At 38.9% G+C, this 21,279-nt stretch overlaps 1 protein-coding gene across 1 annotated transcript in view; it reads right to left on the bottom strand.

Moving 5' to 3' along the window:
• The window catches only part of SLC24A4 (solute carrier family 24 member 4), a 275,567-nt gene that overhangs the window by 14,512 nt on the left and 239,776 nt on the right, over nucleotides 1-21,279 (bottom strand). Inside the window, exons 13-14 of the mRNA XM_044659999.1 lie at nucleotides 10,057-10,223; nucleotides 5,720-5,839 (exon numbers count right to left, since the gene is read on the bottom strand). Coding sequence (XP_044515934.1) covers nucleotides 5,720-5,839; nucleotides 10,057-10,223 — 287 coding nt within the window. The remainder of the gene's footprint in view (nucleotides 1-5,719; nucleotides 5,840-10,056; nucleotides 10,224-21,279) is intronic.

The following is a 21,279-nucleotide window of genomic DNA, read 5'->3' on the forward strand; positions in this document are numbered from 1 at the left end:
GACATGCCAGGTCTTCAAAATGCACTTATTAAGATCTAAGATAAGAACCTCGTGGATCTTTCCTCCATGAACAAGAGTTGCAATTTCCTGTACTTTAGAGGATAATTTAATGAGTTGAGGGGGCAAAAAATTAATTATAGATTGGGGGTAGAGGGGAGAAAAGTCCTGTAGTGATGAGAATCCATGCAGTATAGATCCACAATCTATTTCCAGGTCTGTACTTGAAACTTTTTTAGGTTGAAATCTGCTTGTGTATCCTAAGAGAAACCACTGTCATCTCTAAGCCATGATCTTAGGGTAGATAAAGTCAAACCATGGCCCTGAAGTTGGATAATGGAAATTTTCTTTAAAAAAGGGAAACTTTCTATATTAAGATAGACAGAACTTTGAATTCTTCTCTCTAACTTTCACCTACATTGGCCAGCACAAAAGGATTTTATTTTCTATGGGGAATGATTATAGGTTTCCTTCCGGGGATTTAATTCTTAAGAATGGGCTCAGTATGCAAAAGCTGTTGCCTGGTAGGAAAGTTTCCATCTCTGAAGAGATAGGAGCTGAAACCCAGTAAAGCATTATTATTAAATCACTTTTCTTCTCCCAAGTGTAAGATGTATGAATACATTTTCTCCTTTAATTTAGTTTAAACAAAGGAATGATGGAATAGCCACCCACAGGTGTCTTCTGGGTATAAAGCACTGAATAGAAACTGGGATGCACAGCAGGCAGCTTGTCATTTAAAGGAGCTGAGCCGAGCCCTGCCATAAGCATGGAACGTCAGACCTGGATGGGACCTCAAAGCTCAGGAGGCTGAGAACGTAAGATGCCCCACCATTGTGCCGGTGGGCTTTTCTCAGTCTTCTTAGTCCTTGGCACCTTTGGACTCTCCTGGCCACCTCCTTCCTCCCCCTATTGGCTTTTATGACGTTGCTGTCTCGTAGTTCTCCTCCTAAGTGCTTAATTGGTTCTTCTCAGTCACTTTTACTGGATCTTCCTCTTCCATCCTTCTCTTTACATGTCCTTTGTCGGGGGTCTCCCCTACTTTTCGAAGTTGAATTGTCATCTCTACGTTGTTGTTTGGTCATGTCCAGCTCTTCTTGGCAGAGATATTAGAGTTAAGGTTTACCATTTATTTCCCCAGCTCATTTTACAGATGAGAAATGGAGGCACACATTGTTAAGCGACTTGCCCAGGGTGACATATATATATAAATATATAAATATATGTATATATTTTAAATATAAATATATATTATATATGAATATATAACAAATATATATAATAAATATATACAAAAATACAAATATATACACATAAATATATACATGCATACACACACACACACACACATACACACACATATATATGTAAAATCTGAGGCCAGATTTGGGCTTAGGAACTTGAGTCTTCCTGATTCCAAGCCTAGCTCTCTATCCGCTGTGCCACCTAGCTGCCTCCTCTCGATGTAGAAGGCTGTAGATCTATATGATCAAGCCCTCAATGGTCTCTCTTAAATCCTAGACCCACATCAACTTCCTCCTGGATCCTTCTTGGGAATCTTGTAGGGATCTTAAATTCAACTCATCTAAAATGGAACTGATTATCTTCTTCCCACTAACCTGCCTCTCTTCCAATTTCCCTTTTCTCCTGGAGGGGAACACTGTTCCTGGAACACTGGTGATCCCAAGTCAGAATCTGGGAGACAGGTTCAACCCTTTTTTCTATCTCGAGTGCTACATTCAATTAATTGTCAAATCTTGTTGCTTTCTTTTTTGTATTTATGAGTGCTTCATGCCTTAATATAAAGGTTATTTTTTGTCAAAGTACTTTGCAATACTGAAGAAGAGGTTCATTCTCCACACTCCATTTGGTAATTAGAGAACATCTAGTATGCGTGTATGTGTATATATATATATATTTTAAATCCTTACCTTCCACCTTAGAATCAATATTATGTATTGGCTCTAAGATAGAAGATCGGTATGGGCTAGGCAATGGGGGTTAAGTGACTTGCCCAGGGTCACACAGCTAGGAAGTGTCTGAGGCCAGATTTGAACCCAGGAATCTCCCATCTCTGGGCCTGGCTCTCAATCCACTGAGATATCCAGCTAACCCCTGGCATATGTATTTTTAAAAGTTCATTTTATCTCCATAACATCTCCCTTTTCTCTTTTCTCCCAGCTACCATCTTACTTAAGTCTCTCATTACCTTTCTCCTTTGGACTATTATAATAGCCTTCCAGTGGCTCTTCCTGCTTACATTTTCCCTCTCTAGTGCATTCCAACAAACCTCCATAATTCTTTAGTCTAAAAACTTTCTGAGTTGCTTCCTATTACTTCTAAGATAAGTAAAAACTCCTCATCCTCCCACAATCTGGCTCCTAACTACATTTCTAGACTTATTTCACATGAATTCCTTTTACAAACTCCATGTTCCAGCCAAATTGGCCTCCTCGCTAGCTATTTCTCAGCCCAGGTTGTCTTTTTCATGTGAACTCCTCGAGGGCAGGGATGGTTTGCTGATTCCATTTTGGGCCTTCCTTTATTCGCACACACTTTCTCCCCACAGATTTGGGGAATTTATGATGGGACATGGAATAGAGAACAGGAGAGTTAAATGGCATTCTTTCTATGCCATGACAAAAAGAGCTAGTTAGCCTTAATGGGTCAATATCCACCTGGAAGGCAGCTGTCAGTGAAGTGCCTGAGGGATCTGCCCTGGGCTTTGTCTGGCGCTTCAACATATTTCACTGCGACTTGACAGAGGGCACAGCTGGGATCCTTATCAAATTTGTGGAAATGTACAAGGCAAGTAGGGATAGCCGACCCATTGAATGACAAAGTGTGGACCTAAAAATGACCCGAGTGGGCTAGAGAATTGGGCCAACAGTAATAAGAGATTTAATGAAAATAAAAGCAAAGTCATACAAGTGGATTAAAAATATTCACATGTACAAGATGAGGGAGGTGACATTAGATGGAAATTTGTCTGAAAAAAGATCTGAGGGTTTTAGTGGACTGTAAGCAGAAGGTGAGTCCATGCTGTGATCTCATCGCTTGGTAAATGGACCTATCACTTTCTGGCAAATATAAGGAGAAGAAATGGAAGCAGCATCAGATTTTATATTCTTGGCTTCAAAGATCACTTTGGATGGTGACTGCTCCTTGGAAGGCAAATCTGGGCAAAATACTAAAAGGCAGAGCCATCACCTAGCTGACAAGGGTCTGTTATTTTTTTTTTTTCCAGGAGCAATGGATGGTTGGGAGAGCTGGACTATAAGAAAAGCTGAATGACTCAATGTTTTCAAATCATGGTGCAGAAGGAGACTTTTGAGAATCTCTTGGACGGAGATCAAATCAGTCAGTACTTAAAGAAATTAATTCAGATTATTCACTGGAAGGTCAAGTACTGAAGCTGAAGTCTCAATACTTAGGCCATATAATGAGATTGTTGTCGTTCAGTAATTTTAGTGATGTCCATCTCTTTGTGACCCCATTTTGGGTTTTCTTGGCAAAGATGCTGGAAAGGTCTGACATTTCCTTCTCCAGCTCATTTTACAGCTGAGGAAACTGAGGCATCCAGGATTAAGTGACTTGCTCAGGGTCACACAGCTAGAAAGTGTCTGAAGCCTCATTTGAACTCAGGTCTTTCTGGTTCTAGGTCTATCTAGCTGCCCCTGTATTTAATTACTTTGCATAATATTTATTCACATTTATGCTGTATACACACATATTTTATAAAACCTTACCTTCTGTCTTATTCTAAGCAGTTCTAAGACAGAAGAGTTGCAAGTGCTGGGCCATCAGGGTTAAGGGACTTGCTCAAGGTCACATAGCTAGAAAGTGTCTGAGGTCAGATTTGAACCCAGGTGTTCCCAACTCTAGGCTGGGCCCTCTATTCACTACCCAGCTTCCCTTGTATATATTTTTATATGTATTTGTGATCTCTTCTATTAAAATGTAAGCTTTCTTTAACCCTGACCCAGCTTCTACCTTACAGAGATCAAATAAAGGAAAAAGGACCTTTATGTACAAAAGTGGTAGAAAGAAATTAGAAACAAAGGAGGTGCCTTCCTATTGGGGAATGATTGAACAAGTTGTAATACATGAATGGAATGAATGGAATACTCTTATGTCACAAGAAATGACAAAATGTATCATTTCAAAGGAAATCAGAAAGACTCCTATGAACTGATACAGAGAAAAGAGAGCAGAACCAGGAAAACAATTTATACAATGATAAACACATTAAAGAGAAAACTAACACTGAGAGATACAATGATGAAGTGCAAGTCTAGAGGCATAAAGATGAAACAAACTTTTCTCCTCCTGCCAGAGAGGTAACAAACTTAAAATATAGAGAAAGAGACATTTTTGGGCATAGTCAGTATGGAAATTTGTTTTGCTGACTTATGCATGCTTATGATAAAGATTTTATTTTTCATTTTTTTGTTGTTCAGTTGAAGAGGCAGGGGAAAGGACAGATTATAAATGCATGTAAAGATAAAGGAAAAAGAAAGAAAGTGAGCTCCCTCTGAGTAGATATGTGATATTTCCTTGCATACCCAGAGCCTAGCACATTGCCAGGCATAGAGTAGGTTCTTAATAAATACTTTTTTATTGATGATTGATTGATACGTGGTTATAGGACTTCACCCACACACTAATATAAATGACATTTTCAGATAATCTTGGACCTACCTATTTGTCCCATTAATGACAGCTATAATTTGGACTGGAGGAAAAAAAGACTCCCTGTTGATGTCTGTGAGAATTTATTTTTCACATACTGTTTTAAATCTTGTATCATGGCTCTAGAGTAGAAAGGCTCTAAATAAATTTCTATATATAAGGGAGAATTACTGGTGTTTCTGTGTCTGGGTCAGAGATTCCATCTAGTCTACTGCTTTTTGCATTTTCTTTGTTCTTAGGAATTCCAAAGAATGTCTTCCTTTTTAACAGAATTTGGCTAATAAATGAAGAGGAAAAGGGTTCTCTTTCTGTAAAAGTGACAAATCCCTCATCAGTCCACCTTCAGGGATAGGGAAGGGTGGGACCTTTCCTTAATTAGCTATCCACCAATCAGAAATGTCTACATTCAAGGTAGGAGCTGAATAATGAGTTACTAAAACTATTTATTAAGCTGCCTGACCCAGCTTCCTGGTCCCTGATCATTCAAAAGGACCATGGAGACCTCCATCATTTTATTGGTTATGATGATGATCTAACCAATAAACAGATAATATTGATATTTCTTACCCCAAATCAGTCTTTCAAGATAATTTTCATGATAACATGTTGATGACTTCATTCTTGGGATGATAGGATTTATAAATGGGGACATTAGAGGACATTAGAGGGACATTAGAGATGCTCTACTCCCTCATCTGACATGTAGGGAAACTGAGGCTCAATGAGAGGGAAATGATTTGTCTGAAATCATACAGATAGTCTACTATCAGAGGAAAGATTCGAGCCCAGATCTTCTTTGACTCAAAAATAAGAGTGACCAGTGTCAATAATATATAGATAATCATAGAATATTAGGGACTAAAAGGAGCCTCAAGGATTAATCCGTCAGTCTCCGTCACCCTCATGGTGAGACCCAGAGAGCAGAAGTGACATACAAAAGTAACTTCAGGCTGATTTAGCAGCAGACCTAGAACTAGAACCAGGTGTCCTGACTTGCCCTTCAGAGTTCTCTCCCCGCCGTGCCACTTACGCTACCTTGTCTGGCCACAATTAAGCTGGCCATGCAGTCTGGTACACTTGTTCCTGCTGCCAGAAAAGTAATGCCCATGATAACATCAGGGATCCCAAGTGTGTATCCAATAATAGTCACCTGCGGAAGAAGAACAAAACAACTTGAAGGAACCATGGGGCGTCTTTGGAAACTTTTTTGTTTTAAGTGAATACAGAAAGAGCACAACAATCTCTTGAGCCGGATGTCTTCAAGGATGGGGATAATCAGAAAAGATGGCAGTCTACTTCTGCAGACTCCCTGATAATTCTTGTGTCTCTCCCCCCTCCAGGCTATCTTCCATTCAGCTATCAGACTGATTTTCCTAAAGCAAAGGTCTCGCTAGCTGGTTCCAGTAGCTCTCGATTGTCTTAGAGATCAAATATAAAATTCTCTTTTTGGCATTCAAGGCTCTTCATAACTTGTCCCTCCCACCCCACTATCTTTCCATCTTCTGACACCACATATGTCCCCATATATTCTATGATCTTCCTTGAAGTTGCTCCCACATTAACTATCTTCTGACTCCAGGCTTTTACCCTGGCTGCTCCCATGCGAGGAATTCTCTTTCTCATTTCTACATCTCTGTTTCCTGGCTTTCTTGGCTTCCTTCAAGTCTCAGTTAATGTACTACCCTTTTCGAGAAGGCTTTCTTGGCCTCCCCTTAAGCTTAGAGTTTTTTGTTTTTGTTTTTGTTTTTGTAAAAATCATAGTTTATTTGCTACCATTTGATTATTTTTTCACACACTATTAATTCCTACATCAGAGCTCTAGATTAGGAAGATCCCAATCAATTCTTATACTTTATTTAAAACATTTTTTAAATTTAGAATATTTTTCCATCTTAACCTTAGAGTTAAGAAACCCTCAGAGGTTATTTGCAGTTTATCCTGTATATAATTAGTTTGTATGTAGCTATTGCCTAAAGCACTACTGAGAACTCAAGAGAATTGCCTCATTGTGCCTGTTCTGGGTCACTTGCCTAAATTTAATAGCTAATAAGTCATGTAGCTCCCCTAAGCCTCAGGTTCTTCAGTTTAATGGGCTAAAAAAACTCTCACCTTAGGAATGTGCATCATCAGTTGGGGAATGGTTGAATTGTGGTATATGATGGTAATAGAATACTATTGCACCATAAGGAATAAAGAAGATGATTTCAGAAAAACCTGGGAAGACTCTGAACTCTGATACAAAGTGAAATGAACAGAGCCAGAAGAACATTGTATACGATAATAGCAATATTGTACAATGATCATTTGTGAATGGCTTGGCTGTTCTCAGCAACACAATGATTCAAGACAATTCCAAAGGACTAATGGTAAAAAATGCTGTCCACCTCCAGAGAAAGAAGTGATGGGCCTGAATGTAGATTGAAGCATTCCATTTTTCATTTTATTTTCTTCATGCATTTTTAAAAATTTGTGTCTTCTTCCACAACATGATGAATATGGAAATATGTTTTATATGATGGTACATGTATAATCTATGTGAAATTACTTACTGTTTCAGGGAAAGGAAGGAGAAGGAAGGAGGGAGAGAATTTGGAACTCAAAATGTTAGAAAACAAATGTTAAAAATTGTTTAAAAACCCAGTAGAATTGCTTGTCATCTCCAAGAAAGGGGAAGGAAGAGGGGAGGAAGACAACATGAATCAAGTAACTTTGGAAAACTTATGTGTAAATTTGTTAGTGGAATAAAATAAAGATAAACTAAAATTTGTTTATACATATAACTGAGAAAAAAATAAAATGTGATAATTTCAAAAACAACACAAAACAAAAGTTCTAAACCTGCTTGCTTCCCAAGGTGGTTGTGAGAATCATAGGAAATAATGGATGTGAAAGTGCTTTTGAAACTCTTAAGTCCTATGCAAATGGAAGATACTAGGAGGCATCACTATTAATATCATTATTGTTGCATGCAAATAGCTGTCGATAAGAGGTGTGTGTCTGTGTGGGTGTAAAGTGCCAAAAAGGAGTGGGGTAAAAATGGGGAGAATGTATAGTAACTGTATTTTTATTTAAGTAGGCAATAACCATGAATATTTATCCACCTCCTTCTTTCACTCTGAGCCAAATCACTTATCATTACTCAGTGAGGTAGATAATCCCTGGCCTTTGGGATTTTGAATGTTATTAAATATTATTGTTCAGATTTAATGAAACATTGAATGCACTTCTCCATACAGCTAGTTAATAAAGTTTATTTTTAGAGAAAATTTTAGAGAGGTGCCATTCACGCTTTCATTAATTTCATTTTCTAAGCCTCACATTCAAACATTTTTGTAAAAGCTTTGGCAAATGATGTGCCTTTTCTTGTAGTGTCTTTTTGGGAGAGTGTTTAAGCAAGAGCTCATTTATGCTAAAGGAATACAAAATGAAATATTTATACATCTTTAAATAAAAAGATAAGACTTCACCTTACAGTCAGAAAAGTGCCTCTGTTATGTGTGGCATTGACATATGCAGTCAATATGCTTTTACCTGGCATTTTAGACAATGGATAATCCCTTTAGCCCCCTTGACTTCACCTGAATTTGAGAACCAATAGAGATTTTCACTTTTTCACTAAGAATGCTGCTACAGATTTTTGCTATGAAGGTTACAGTAACCAAGGGTCTACCATTAAGTAGTTGGAAGGTAGGTAGAAAAACAAACAATCTAGGAGGGTCTAAATCAGTGATTCTCAAAGTGGGTGCCACCGCCCCCTGGTGGGTGCTGCAGCAATCCAGGGGAACAGTGATGGCCACAGGTGCATTTATCTTTTCTATTAATTGCTATTAAAATTAAAAAAATTAATTTCCAGGGGGCTAAGTAATATTTTTTCTGGAAAGGGGGCGGTAGACCAAAATAGTTTGGGAACCAATGCTCTAAATGATCCTTCTTTGGATAAGTCACAGCTCCTTACCACTAATTTGAAATTACTGAGAATTCAAAAAGACCAGATGAAGGAGAGATAATATAAGCCAGTTGCCAGACCTTTTTGTCCACAAAAGAAAAAATATCTCTGACTTTTGAACACTGATAAGGGGATGGGATGGGTTAGAGGATGAAGATGTGGAATTGTTCCTGGGGGGCTGAATCTTTATAAGGTACAAAAGTGGAGGTGTCAAAAGTAAGTTCTGTTAAAATAGGATGAGAGATGACAAGGAGTATCTTTCAGATACAGCCCTGGGGCCTTAGAGACCATCTACTTTTCAGTTCAGAGTCAGAGTACATGATCTCTAAGACCCCTTTCAAGCCCTACTTTCCTCATCTATAAAACAGGCATAATGATAGCACCTACCTTAGAGAAGTGCAGTGAGATCTAATGAGATAACATTTGTAAAGCCTCTATAAAGCATCATAGAAAACTGGCTGGGCTCTAAGATGTTGTGATAAACTGGCTAATGACCAAAGACAGAGAATATCAGCTAATATCTGATTTGAAAAATTCCTTGTGCTTTTGATCTTTCTGTCTTTGCCACCCTCTAATTTGAGCAGCTTATATTTTGCTCCTATAGTGTCCTCAACCTTTTTGGTCTCAGCACCTCTTTCCATACTAAAAAATTATTGAAGGGCAGCTAGGAGAGTCAGGGGATGGAGAGCTAGGCATGAAGATTCCAAGATCCTGAGTTCCACTATGGTCTCAGACACCTCCAAGTTGTGTGACTTGGGCAAATCATTTATCCCCAATTGTATAGCCCTGACTGTTCCTTTGCCTTGTAACTTATATTTAGTATCCATTCTAAGACAGAAGGTAAGGGTTTAAAAAAATATAAGATTTAAAATATCATCTAATCTAGGGGCTTTTAATCTGTTTTAGATTATAACCCCTTTGGAAGCCTGGTCATCACTCTCTTCTCAGAATAATGTTTTAAAAGGCATGAAAAAAAATCCATAGGATGACAAGGGAGACCAATTATGTTGAAATTCATTGACCAAAATATTAAAAATAAAAACCACAACACAAATTTAGGTATCCCAGGTGACTTCTCCCTGATCCAAACTCTCTTTCCCTATTTCATTTTACTGACAAGGAAACTTAAGCCTAGAAAAGCTAAAACGAGGACTCTACCAAAGAGTCTTTTCTTTTCCCAGAGGTTATAACCAGTGATATTTGCTCTTTTAGAAATTAAAATATCATTATTATCATGAAAATAGTTTTAAACTCATGGACCCGTTGAAAGGATGCCAGGGAATCCTAGTGGTCCCCAGACCATTTTTTTGAGAAGCGATGCCCTAAAACAATGCTAAGAAATAAAATAAAGAAATAAAAGGACAGAAAAAGATGAGATTTGAAGGTGAATTTCCCATTTGTTATTTGTTCTTATCACTTACCAGCCACACCATTAAATAGGAAAACACAGCGATCCAGAGGGTGGAGAAGACAAAGGTGACCATGAACAACTTCTCCCAGCGTGGTTTGCTGCAATTTGGGATGGTGATGAACAGAAGGAATATCAGGGGCCAGGTGAAGATCCACTTTGCTCTGTCCATGGGTGCTTCTGCAGAGACAGAAATGAGGAGCAAAAAAGGAGTTGAGAACCCAAGGGCTGGGAAGTAGAAGAGACCTTGTAAAACACAGAGTCTAAGGTTCTTGTTTTAAGATGAGGAGCCCGAGGGCTAGAGTGGTGAAGGTACTTGCTCAAGGTCACTGGAGCCACATTGCTTCTTCCAAAACCTCATGTGCTCTTTTTCTTATTTCACCTAGGTAGCATAGAGCATGAGACTTGGAATCAAGAAGGTTCATCTTTCCAAGTTCTAATCTAGCCTCTGACATTTACTAGCTACATGACTCTGGGCAAGTCTCATAACCCTGTTTGCCTCAGTTTCCTCATCTGTAAAATGAGAAGAAAGATGGCAAACCACTACAGAATCTTTGCCAAATGGGATCATGAAGAATTGGACATGACTGAACAACAACAAGAGTCAATAAGTGTTTATGTTAAACTTCTGGTCTTGGAAGAGCTATTTAAACACACACACACACACACACACACACACACACACACACACACAAATAGTCATGTGGTCTTTGCCTTTTCACATCTCTAAATTGAAAATAAATAATAATGACCTAAATACTTCCTGTGCTCTACTTCTCCAAATCTTGAAATTTTTATGCAAAATTTAGAGTTGGAAAAGTACTTTGAGTAGCTGGATGGCACAAGGGATAGAGTACTAAACCTGGAGTCAGGAAGATTCATCTTCCTGAGATCAAATCTGACCTCATCCACTAGTTGTGTGACCATCGGTAAGTCACTTAACCCTGTTTGCCTCAGTTTCCTTATCTGCAAGGTGAGTTAAGAAGGGAATAGCAAACTACTCTAAAATCTTTGCTAAGAAAATCCCAAATGGGGTCACGAAGAGTCAGAGACGACGAAAACATAACAACAATAGAGTTTAAATATCATCTAATCTAGGGGTTTTAAAATCTTTTGGGGATGAGGTTATGGCCCTTTTGGTAGTCCGGCCATCACTTTCTCCTCAGAATGTTTTAAAATGCATAAAATAAAATCCACTGGGTTACAAGGGAGATCAATAATGTTGAAATCCATTTATCAAAATATTAAAAATAAAAAACATAAATTTAGGGATTCCAGGTAACTCCTCCCTGATTCAACCTCTCCCTATTTAATTTTATAGACAAGAAAACTGAAGCCTAGAAAAGCTAAGTGACCCATTCAAAGTCAGCTGGATGGTAAGGAGTAGGATTCAAACTCAGGTTCTCTCTCTCTCTCTCTCTCTCTCTCTCTCTCTCTCTCTCTCTCTCTCTCTCTCTCTCTCATCCTCTTTCTGAAATGGCAACATTTATTGCCTTTCTTTATCATTCTAAATAAAGCCTCTATGCAGAGAGACCGTCTGAGATAGAATCATCAAGTTTACAGAGATCTTCAAAATTATCAAGTCCAACCAATTGCTATTACACTCAAAGAAATGACTCCAGAGGCGATCTTTCATTGAAGGTTACCCACAGTCAACTGGCGGGCAGGGCTGGGACTTAGACTCAAGTCTCCTGGCTTCTAAGTCAGTGTTCCTATTTAGGTTAATTCATCACGATGGATGGGCAGTGAACAGAGTACTAGGCTTGGAATCAAGAAAACTCATCTTCATGAGTTCAAATCTAGCCTCAGACACTTGTTAGCTCTGTAACCCTAGTCAAGACACTTAATTCTGTTTGTCTTAATTTCCTTGTCTGTAAGATGAGCTGGAGAAGGAAATGGCAAATGCACTCCAGTATCTTTGCCAAGAAAACTCCAAATGTGGTCACAAAGAATTGGATACAACTGAACTGACTAACCAAAAACAAAAATCATGATGAATAGTGCAGCTCTGCGTTTTTTAAAAACAGAGAGTAACAACCTTGTGATTTCCATATCAAGTTATATCAGCAGTCCTGAGGGTGGTTTTAAAATGAGGTTCTGCCTACATGGATTACCATGCTTGGTTTTTTAAACGCCTTAAAATCTGGCCTCTCCCTACTCTGCCAACTTTATCACCCACTGCAGCATAAGAGGATTCCTCTGTTCCCACGAGGTCAGTCTTTGCCACTCACCCATACTCCCCTACATCTATGCTTTCCCTCATGTAGCTTCTCAGTTTCCCCAGCCTTGATTTCCTCCGCAATCTGACCCAAATCCTACCTTCTCTTGAATGTTAACTTGAAGAATCACTTCTTTGAAGCATTCTCTAATAATTCCAAGTCACATTAATCTCTCCCTTTACTATCTCAATTTGTACTTTTCTATGCCTCTCTCTCTATTCTCTTCATCTTATTTATGTCTAATTTCTCATCTATTCTTTCTTTTTTATTTCAAAGATATTTTATTTTTCCAATTATGTGCAAAAATAATTTTCAACATGTTTTCCAAAATTATAAGACCCAAACTGTCTTCCTCCCTCCCTTTCCTTCCCCCTTTCAGAGATGGTAAGCAATTTGATCTGGACCATATATGTGTTATCATGCAAAACACACTTCCATATTGGTCACTATTGCAAGGGCACACTCATACAAAATCAAAATCCCAAAATAAAATATTAAATACACTGATGTGAAAGACAACTACAATAGTTCTTTCCCTGGAGTGGATAATATTTCCTGTCATAAGTCTTTCAGGATTATCCCAGATCAGTGCATTGCTGAGAGCAGCCAAGTTTTCACAGTTGATCATGGAACAATATTACTCTCTAATCCATTTTTTTCTAATGCTCTACAATGAGTAATTTAACACTTTTGTATATTTAAGAGAACCTTAATAAGTAATTATTATGGGAAGTCCAGGGCAGCTAGGTGTCACAGTGGATGGGGCACTGCCTAGGAGTCAGAAGGATCTGAGTTCAAATCTGTCCTCAGATACTTATTAGTTGTGTGACTGTAGGTAAGTCACTTAAACCTGTTTGCCTCAGTTTCCTTCTCTGAAAGACGAGGCAGAGAAGGAAGTGGCAAACTTTCTGCCAGGAAAACCCCAAATGGGGTTCTAAAGAGTCGGACCCAGCTACAAAACGGGAAGTAGAATGTGCTCTGTATTGGGAGAGAGATAACATTAATAATATATTAGAAGGTAAGTGAAGGCAAGAACCATGATTATTAACTGTATCTTTCCCAATGCCTGGCCCAGTGATCTACACACAGAAGACCCTTATTATCTAGCACATGTGTGGTGGTGATAGTGTAGACAGGGCATGATTTCTGACCTCACAGAGTATATAGTCTAGGAAGAAAATATGAAACATATACAAATACTTAGAATATAAGCTATTACATATTAAGTCTATATGAGAGATATAAGAAATAATCATTTACGATGAGTGGGAACATTCAAGACACAAGTCTTGGAGTAGATGATATTGAGTTGAGTTTTCAAAGATGAATTCAACAATTGGATTTTGGGGATGAGGATGGAGTAGGAGTCATTGTAGATATAGGGAACATAGGGCAAGGGTATGGAGGTGGGAAAATGTGGGATATATATGAGAGCTGAAATATAGTCCAATTTGGCTTAAATACAGAGTGTATGGAGGGTGGTAGTATGAAATAAGGCTAGAAAGAAAGAAGTTGCCCATTTGTGGGCAGCCAGGCAGGAAAGTATGAAATTTACTTGGTAGGGAGAAGGGAAAGGAATAAGCATTTAAGTTGTAGTGCCCATTATGTGCCAGGGATTGTGTTAAGCAAATTTTACAAACATTACCTGCAAAATGTAGGCTATTATCTCCATTTTACAGTTAAGGAAACTGAGGAAAAGAGGTTAAATGGTTCTCCCAGGGTCATACAGTATCTGAGGTTGGATTTGAACCCCAAATCTTTCTGATTCCAGTCCCAGTACTCCATCCACTGCACCACCAGCTGCTTTGATAGGTCTTATTGGCAATAGGGAGCTACTTAAAGGTTTTGAGTAGAGGAATGGCATGAACCAATTTGTGATCTTTTATCTATCTATCTATCTATCTATCTATCTATCTATCTATCTATCTATTCTATCTATCCATCTTCCATCTATCTATCAATTATCTATCTATCTATCTTCCATCTATCTATCAATTATCTATCTATCCACCCATCCATCCATCTTCCATCTATCTATCCATCTTCTATCTATCTATCTATCTATCTATCTATCTATCTATCTATCTATCTATCTAATCTATCTATCCATCTTCCATCTATCTATCAATTATCTATCTATCTATCTTCCATCTATCTATCAATTATCTATCTATCCACCCATCCATCCATCTTCCATCTATCTATCCATCTTCTATCTATCTATCTATCTATCTATCTATCTATCTATCTATCTATCTTCCATCTATCTATCTATCCATCTATCTATCCATCTCTCCCTCTTCCTCTTCTTCTTTCTCTCTGTCTGTCTGTCTCCTTTATCTATTTATCTCTATGTATTGAAGAATTAAATAAATTGAATGAGTTTTGTGCCTGTTTTGAAAAGGTTAATCCAGAAATTCTGGACATGAAAAAAAAATGGCATCTTGATTCTTTGTTTTGCCAGGAGGTATGCTATAGCCTAAAGGCTATTTTCGTGAGGGATTAAGTCCTGGGTTCTAGGAAAAATCTTAGAGTTTATCCATGACAAGGCAGAGCGGGCTCCTATTTTCATGGGAAAAGGCCCACTATCAGAGACAGATGAGTCAGACTCTCTCTTTCCTTTTTTCGCTCCTCTACCCACTCAGCCAGTTACAACATTCAAAGATTTCAAAATGTTTGTTTGGCAGTGGAGCTTAACTGATACCACCTATTAGCTCATCAATCCCTGCCTTAGAGAGCCCCTGAAAAGCTTGGGAAACTGGTAAGAACATCATTGACCAAGCAGAGATGTTCTCTTCAATGTAGTAAAGGAGAAAGTTAGGGGCAATCCTAAGGGCTGCTAGATGGTACAGTGGATAGAGTGCTGGGTCTGGAATTAGAAACTCTCATCTTCTTGAGTTCAAATCTGGCCGCAGACAGGTATTAGCTATGTGACCTTGGGTAAGTCACTTAACCCTGTTTGCCTCAGTTTCCTCAGTTGCAAAAATGAGCTGAAGAAGAAAATGGCAAACCACTTCAGTCTCTTTGCCAACAAAATCCCAAATGGGGTCAGGAAGAGTCAGGCATGACTAAAAATGACTGAACAACCATAAGAGGATTTAAACTCAAGACCATTCAACTTCAGGCACAGTGCTATATCCACTTTGCCACCTAACTGGAGGGGAACAGTGGATAGAGCACTGCACTTGAATCAGGAAGAACTGAGTTTGAATCTTGCTTTAGGCACTGACTGGACTTGGGCAAAGTCAACCTTAACTTCTCTGTGCCTCAGTTTCCTCATATATAATATTGGAATAATAATTGCACCTACCTCATAGGGTAGTTGTGAGAATGATATTAAAATATGTAAATATGTAAAAATATGTAAATACATAAAATATATAAAAAGTGCTTTGCAGATCTGAACATAAATCCAGTTCATGAATTTTCTTTTTTCCTTTTTTAGAATGGATACTGCTTTACCACAAAATCACTCATTTAGAAAGGCATATGCCATTAAATGTAGGAATTAAAATGCATAAAGAACCTGGGCCAAGTCTCCTTTCCATTTTAAAGAAAAATCCTATGAATCCTTTGAATGCCCCCCAAACTGCACTAAGTCAGAGCCTCATTTACCACCTCTATAAAGGATGGATCTCTAAGGATCTCTTTTACCTCGTGTTCCATTATTGTCCACTGGTTGTTTTTCAGTCATGACTGACTCTTTATTGATTCCATTTGGGTTTTTTGTTGTTTTTTTTTTTTTTGGCAGATCCTGGAGTAGTTTGTCATTTCCTGGTCCAGTTCTTTTTACAGATGAGGAAACTGAGACCAACAGGGTTAAATGACTTGTCCAGGATCCAGGGTCTAGCTAGTAAGTTATTTGAAGCTAGATTTGACCTCAAGAAGATGAATCTTCTTGACCCCAGGCTCTGTGCTCTATCCATTGCACCACCTGACTGTCTATTATCCTCCACACTTATCTTCCAATTCCTTCAAATGTTTAAGCATTTCTTGTCCGTCTTGTTAGACTGCAGACTCCTTGTGGACAAGGGTCATGATGTTCTTTTGGATCTTTTAGGGTACCTTAGGGCCACGGGGGAGGCACTGGATGGAAACTTGTTAATTAACTGATTGATGTTGGAGGATAATCAATAGAGATGATGTTCCTACACCTTACGTGGCTGCTCCTTTTGCTGAGCAAACAGAGGGTTCTTCTTTCAAGTAGAAAATGGCAATTTAATTATGTGAAAAATGTTTTTAGATGAGCTGTCATGAAGCAGATGGCTAATCATATTGGAGGGGGGAAAATTAACAACAGATGTAGTTGCCATTTAAAAAATTTAACCAAATTAATTTGGACTGTTACTAATTAAACACTCCAATTAGGGAAATGGTGGAATTATTGCACATGGGAATCATTTTATGACCATTAAAAGTAGAATATTATAGACTCTCCTAGAATCAGAGAACTGGAAAGGGCTTTAGAGATTATCTAATCTAATATAATGCTACACTTTCCCCCCATTTTACAGCTGAGGAAACTGAGGCTTATATGAAATCATCTGCCCAAGATCACAATTCACATCTCATGAATCAAGGTCAATTTCTCTATTTTAGGATCTTGGACTTTACTGGAAGGAGCAGGGTTTGGGGAAATAGGGAAGGCCTGGCTAACCCATATAATACTTCCTCTAACTTTCTGCTGATAAACTTCCTTATTACAGTCTTACTCCTTTTAATTAAGGCTTTAATCTATATTCCTAATGAGACACCAACAAGCTACTTGATGAAACACAACAATGACAACAATCAATGTATTAATGCCCTATTATTAAAGTCATTCAATCATTGAAGATGTGTCTAACTCTTGATGACCTTGTTTAGAGTTTTTTCTTTTTTTCTTTTCTTTTCTTTTCTCTTTTTTTTTTAGGCAATGGGGGTTAAATGACTTACCCAGGGTCACAGAGCTGGGAAGTGTCTGAGGTCTGATTTGAACCTAGGACCTCCCATCTCTAGGCCTGGCTCTCAATCCACTAAGCTACCCAGCTACCCCCTAGAGTTTTTTATTGGCAAAGATACTAGAGTAGTTTGCCATTTCCTTCTTCAGGCCATTTTATAGATAAGGAAACTGAGGCAACCAGGGTTAAGTGACTTGTCCAGGGTCACACAGATAGTATGTGCCTGAGGCTGGATTTGAACTCGGGTTTGAACTTGCCATACCCCTGCTCAAGTAGCTATTGTAGGAGTATTTGACCTCATGAAACTGGGTCTTCCTGACTCGAAACCCAGTGCTCCATCCATTGTGCCACCTAGCTGCCCCAAACAAATAGTAGTATGATACTTTTCCTCTCTGGGTCTTGATTTCCTCTTCTCTAAAATACTAACATTCCATGTTCCATCATTTATGATTTTATATCTTAAGGATGTCCTCAGCATGGGAGTATACAGATTACCCATGTCTTTTCTCATTCTGATAATTAGCATAACAATTCAATTCAAAAGCATTTATGAAGCACTGACTGGATACAAGGCTTTGTGATTGGCCCTGGGTGGGAATACACAGGCAAAAATGATTTTCCCTCTGACTCCAGCCACTCTATGGAATAAATGAATGATTCTGTGATTTTAAGGTCACTTCTAGATCAAATAGTCTTTGAGTTTGTTTTCTCGAGATCTCTTCCAAAATCAATCCATCATGATTCTTTGATTTTTAGATCAGAATATGCATTATTCAGAGCAGTGTGACATCTCTCTTCCATTCGAGAAACGTAAGAATTAGTTTTATTCTGATGACTTCTCTACTCCGCTGCTATTCGATAAACCTTGCACACCCAAGGTGCCATCAGTCAAGGTCCACAGACCCCTCTGTTCTCAGAAGTCCTGTCTCAGTTTTATAATTTATAATCCTAGCTCTGTCTACTGCTACAAGATTATTGTGAGGATTAAATGACAGAATGTATGTGACAGGGCTTATATGGAACACCCAGAAGCTGCCTGTTTTCCATTCTGGGCTTCTCTGTGAGTGTTAGGTTGATTGCACTTCTGAAATGCTGCTGCTTGTAAGGCAAAGCCAGACAAGCCAAGTCTTTTACTGTCTCCCTGGCAATTTTTCCACAAGTTGAATTTTTAGGAAACCTATTTATATGGAAGGTGGAACTTTTCACGCTCCTGCCTTTTATAAACAAACCAAACCAAAGCCAAGGCACCATCCACCCACCTCCACTTTGCCTCCTCAAAACAACTCTGTATTTTAATTATGGAACTGATTTTCCTTATCATCATAAGGAAAAATTAGACATAGATAAAGAGTTGGAAGGAGCCCTAATAGACCATCTAGTTTAATTCTCTAATTTTATAGATGAAGGAATTGTGGCCCAAAGGTCACCACACAGTGTGTAGCAGAGACAGGATTTGAATCAAGTGCTCTGAGTTCTCTCTTCTGTTTGTAGAGCACTTTACACAATACTCTCATGTCCTAACTTTACTTTGGAGTTTAGACAATCATCATATGCCTATGACTAACTTCTCTTCCATCTCTCTGTTCCTCCTTCCCCCCACCCCCACCCCTTCCCCTCTTTCTCTTTCTCTCTCTCTTTTTCTCTCTCTCCTTTCCTCTCTCTTTTTCTCTCTCTCTCTCCTCTACCCTCCCCTCCCTCTCTCTTTCTCTCTCTCCCTCTCTCTCTCCTCATTCTCTTCCTCTTCAATCTCTCTCTCAATCTCTCCCTCTTCCCACCTTCTCCTCTTCCTCCCTCCTCCTTCTCTTTCTCTAAATCTCTCTCTTCTCCTCCTCCCTCTCCCTCTCCTCTTTCTTTTCTCTGTCTCTCTCTCTTTCTCTGTGTCTCTCTCTGTGTCTCTGTGTCTCTGTCTCTCTCTCTGTCTCTGTAAACTGATAGGGCAATATGTAGCAACTAATGAATCTGGACTAAATATAATTAGACAAGAAGGTATATACTAAGGGTGGGGGTGGGGGTGGGGGAAGAAACAGTATATATTCCAGTATTAAATGAGTTCTTTGGGGTATAATGTTATAAACAACCTGAGGAATGACTCATCTCCATTAGGGTTCTTTTTTTTAAAAGAGAATTTTATATATTCACTTCAAGAGATGTATAGAGGTTTTGTTTCCAGAAAGAGAGCGGCAGTAATCTCGCTGCAGTCTGCTCTGATTAGACCCTATCTGGAGTATTGCTTCCAGTTCTGGGGAGGGTATTTTAGTGGGTACACTAATAAACTGGAGTATTTCCAGAAGAAGATAACCAGGATGACGAGAAAGCCTTGAAATTATGTCACGAGGAATAAATACAAGATGGTGGCACTGTGATGGGAGAGCAATTCATTTAAAAGGACGGGGAGGTTTTAGTGGGCTTCAGGCTCAATCTGAATCAGTAGCAGAAGCCAAAAAAGGTTAATGTGAGCTTAGCCTGCATTAAGAGAAATGTTGTGATGAGGGCCAGGGAGGCTAATGTCTCTGTACCGTGTCCTGATCAGATTGTATAGGTATCCCTTCCACATCATGGGAGTGATGGGAAGTCTGAATTTTTTCTTCTTCTTTTTTGGGGGTTTTTACAGTACGTAAAATTTGGGTTAAGTATTTGGACATAAGCTATGTAGTTTCTAAACTTTTTCTGTGTCATCCGCTGCCCTTTGCATGTTATCTGCAGCTTCTGCATAACTCCTCTAAAATTCTCATTTAGTTTCTTACTGAAACTATGATGGGGGGAAGTAGTGATTTGGAAGGGATATACGTATATGGAATGCTGTGTTCCTCTCTGGGTGCCTCATTTTAGGAAAGACATAGGTAAACCAGAGATTGTTCAGAGAAGGACAACTAGTATTGATGAAGGGCCTCGACTCTATGTTATAATGGCAACAAACTAAAGGAACCGGGAATGTGTAACCTGAAGAAGAGAAGACTAAGAAGGAAATGATTAGACTTCTTGTGCTTGGACTCAAAGGGCAGAATTAGGAGTAGTGAGGGGGCAGCTAGGTGGCTCAGTGGATAGAGAACCAGGTCATGAGAGGGAGTATCAGGGTTCAAATGTGGCCTCAGACATTTCATAGATGTGTGACTCTGGGCAAGTCACTTAACCCCAGTTGCCTAGCCTTTACCCTCTTTTGCCTTAGAACCAATGTCTAATATAGATTCTAAAACAGAAGATAAAGTATGTTGTTTTTTTTAAAAAGAAGTAATGGGAAGAAATTGGAAAGAAGTAAATTTAGGTTGGATAGATAGAGGAAAAAAACCCTAATAGCTAGAACCATATAAAAGGGAAATGGGTATCTTTGGAGATGGTGGGGTTCCCTCTTCCTTTGTTAGAGATCTTCGAGAAAAGGCTGGATGTCCTTTTTTGTAGCTTACTATAGAGGAGGAGGCTTATTCAAGTATGGTTAGGAGGTCCCTTAATCAGCTATTATATGAACTGGAATTGTTTAACCTACAGAAGAAATCACTTAATGGGAATGTCTTTTTGTCTTGAAATATTTGTATTGTTCTCATTGAGAAAAGGAATTAGGGCCAGTCATGGTGGCTCACCCTGAAATCCCTGCTCCCTGGGAGGCTGAGACTGGAAGATCTCATGCACTCAGGAGTTCTGAGATGTTGTGGACTAAGCCAACTGGTTGTCCACACTACATCTAGAATCAATATGATGAATCCTGGGAAGGAGAGGAATAAGGGCTACCTGGTTGCCTGAGGAAAGGTGAATTAGTCCAGGCTGGAAATGAAACATTTGATATCAAAGCTCCTGTTCTGTTCAGAATGGAATGGGGTCAGTGAATAACTGCTGTACTTCCTTCTTAGGTGAAACAGAGAGATATAGTCTTGGAAGGAAGAAAGAAAGGAAGGAAAAAAAGAAGGAGGGAGGGAAGAAAGGTGGGAAGGGAAGAAGGAAGGAAGGAGGGAGTGAAGGAAAGGAGAAGGCAAGGAAGGAGGGAAAGAGTAAGGAAAAAATAAAAGCAGAAAGGAAGGAAAGAAGGGAGGGAGGAGAGAAGTAGGAAGGAAGAAAGAGAGGTAGGAAGAAGGGAAGGAAGACAGG

The sequence above is a fragment of the Gracilinanus agilis genome, chromosome 2, assembly GCF_016433145.1.
Source record: "Gracilinanus agilis isolate LMUSP501 chromosome 2, AgileGrace, whole genome shotgun sequence".
Lineage (NCBI taxonomy): Eukaryota > Metazoa > Chordata > Mammalia > Didelphimorphia > Didelphidae > Gracilinanus > Gracilinanus agilis.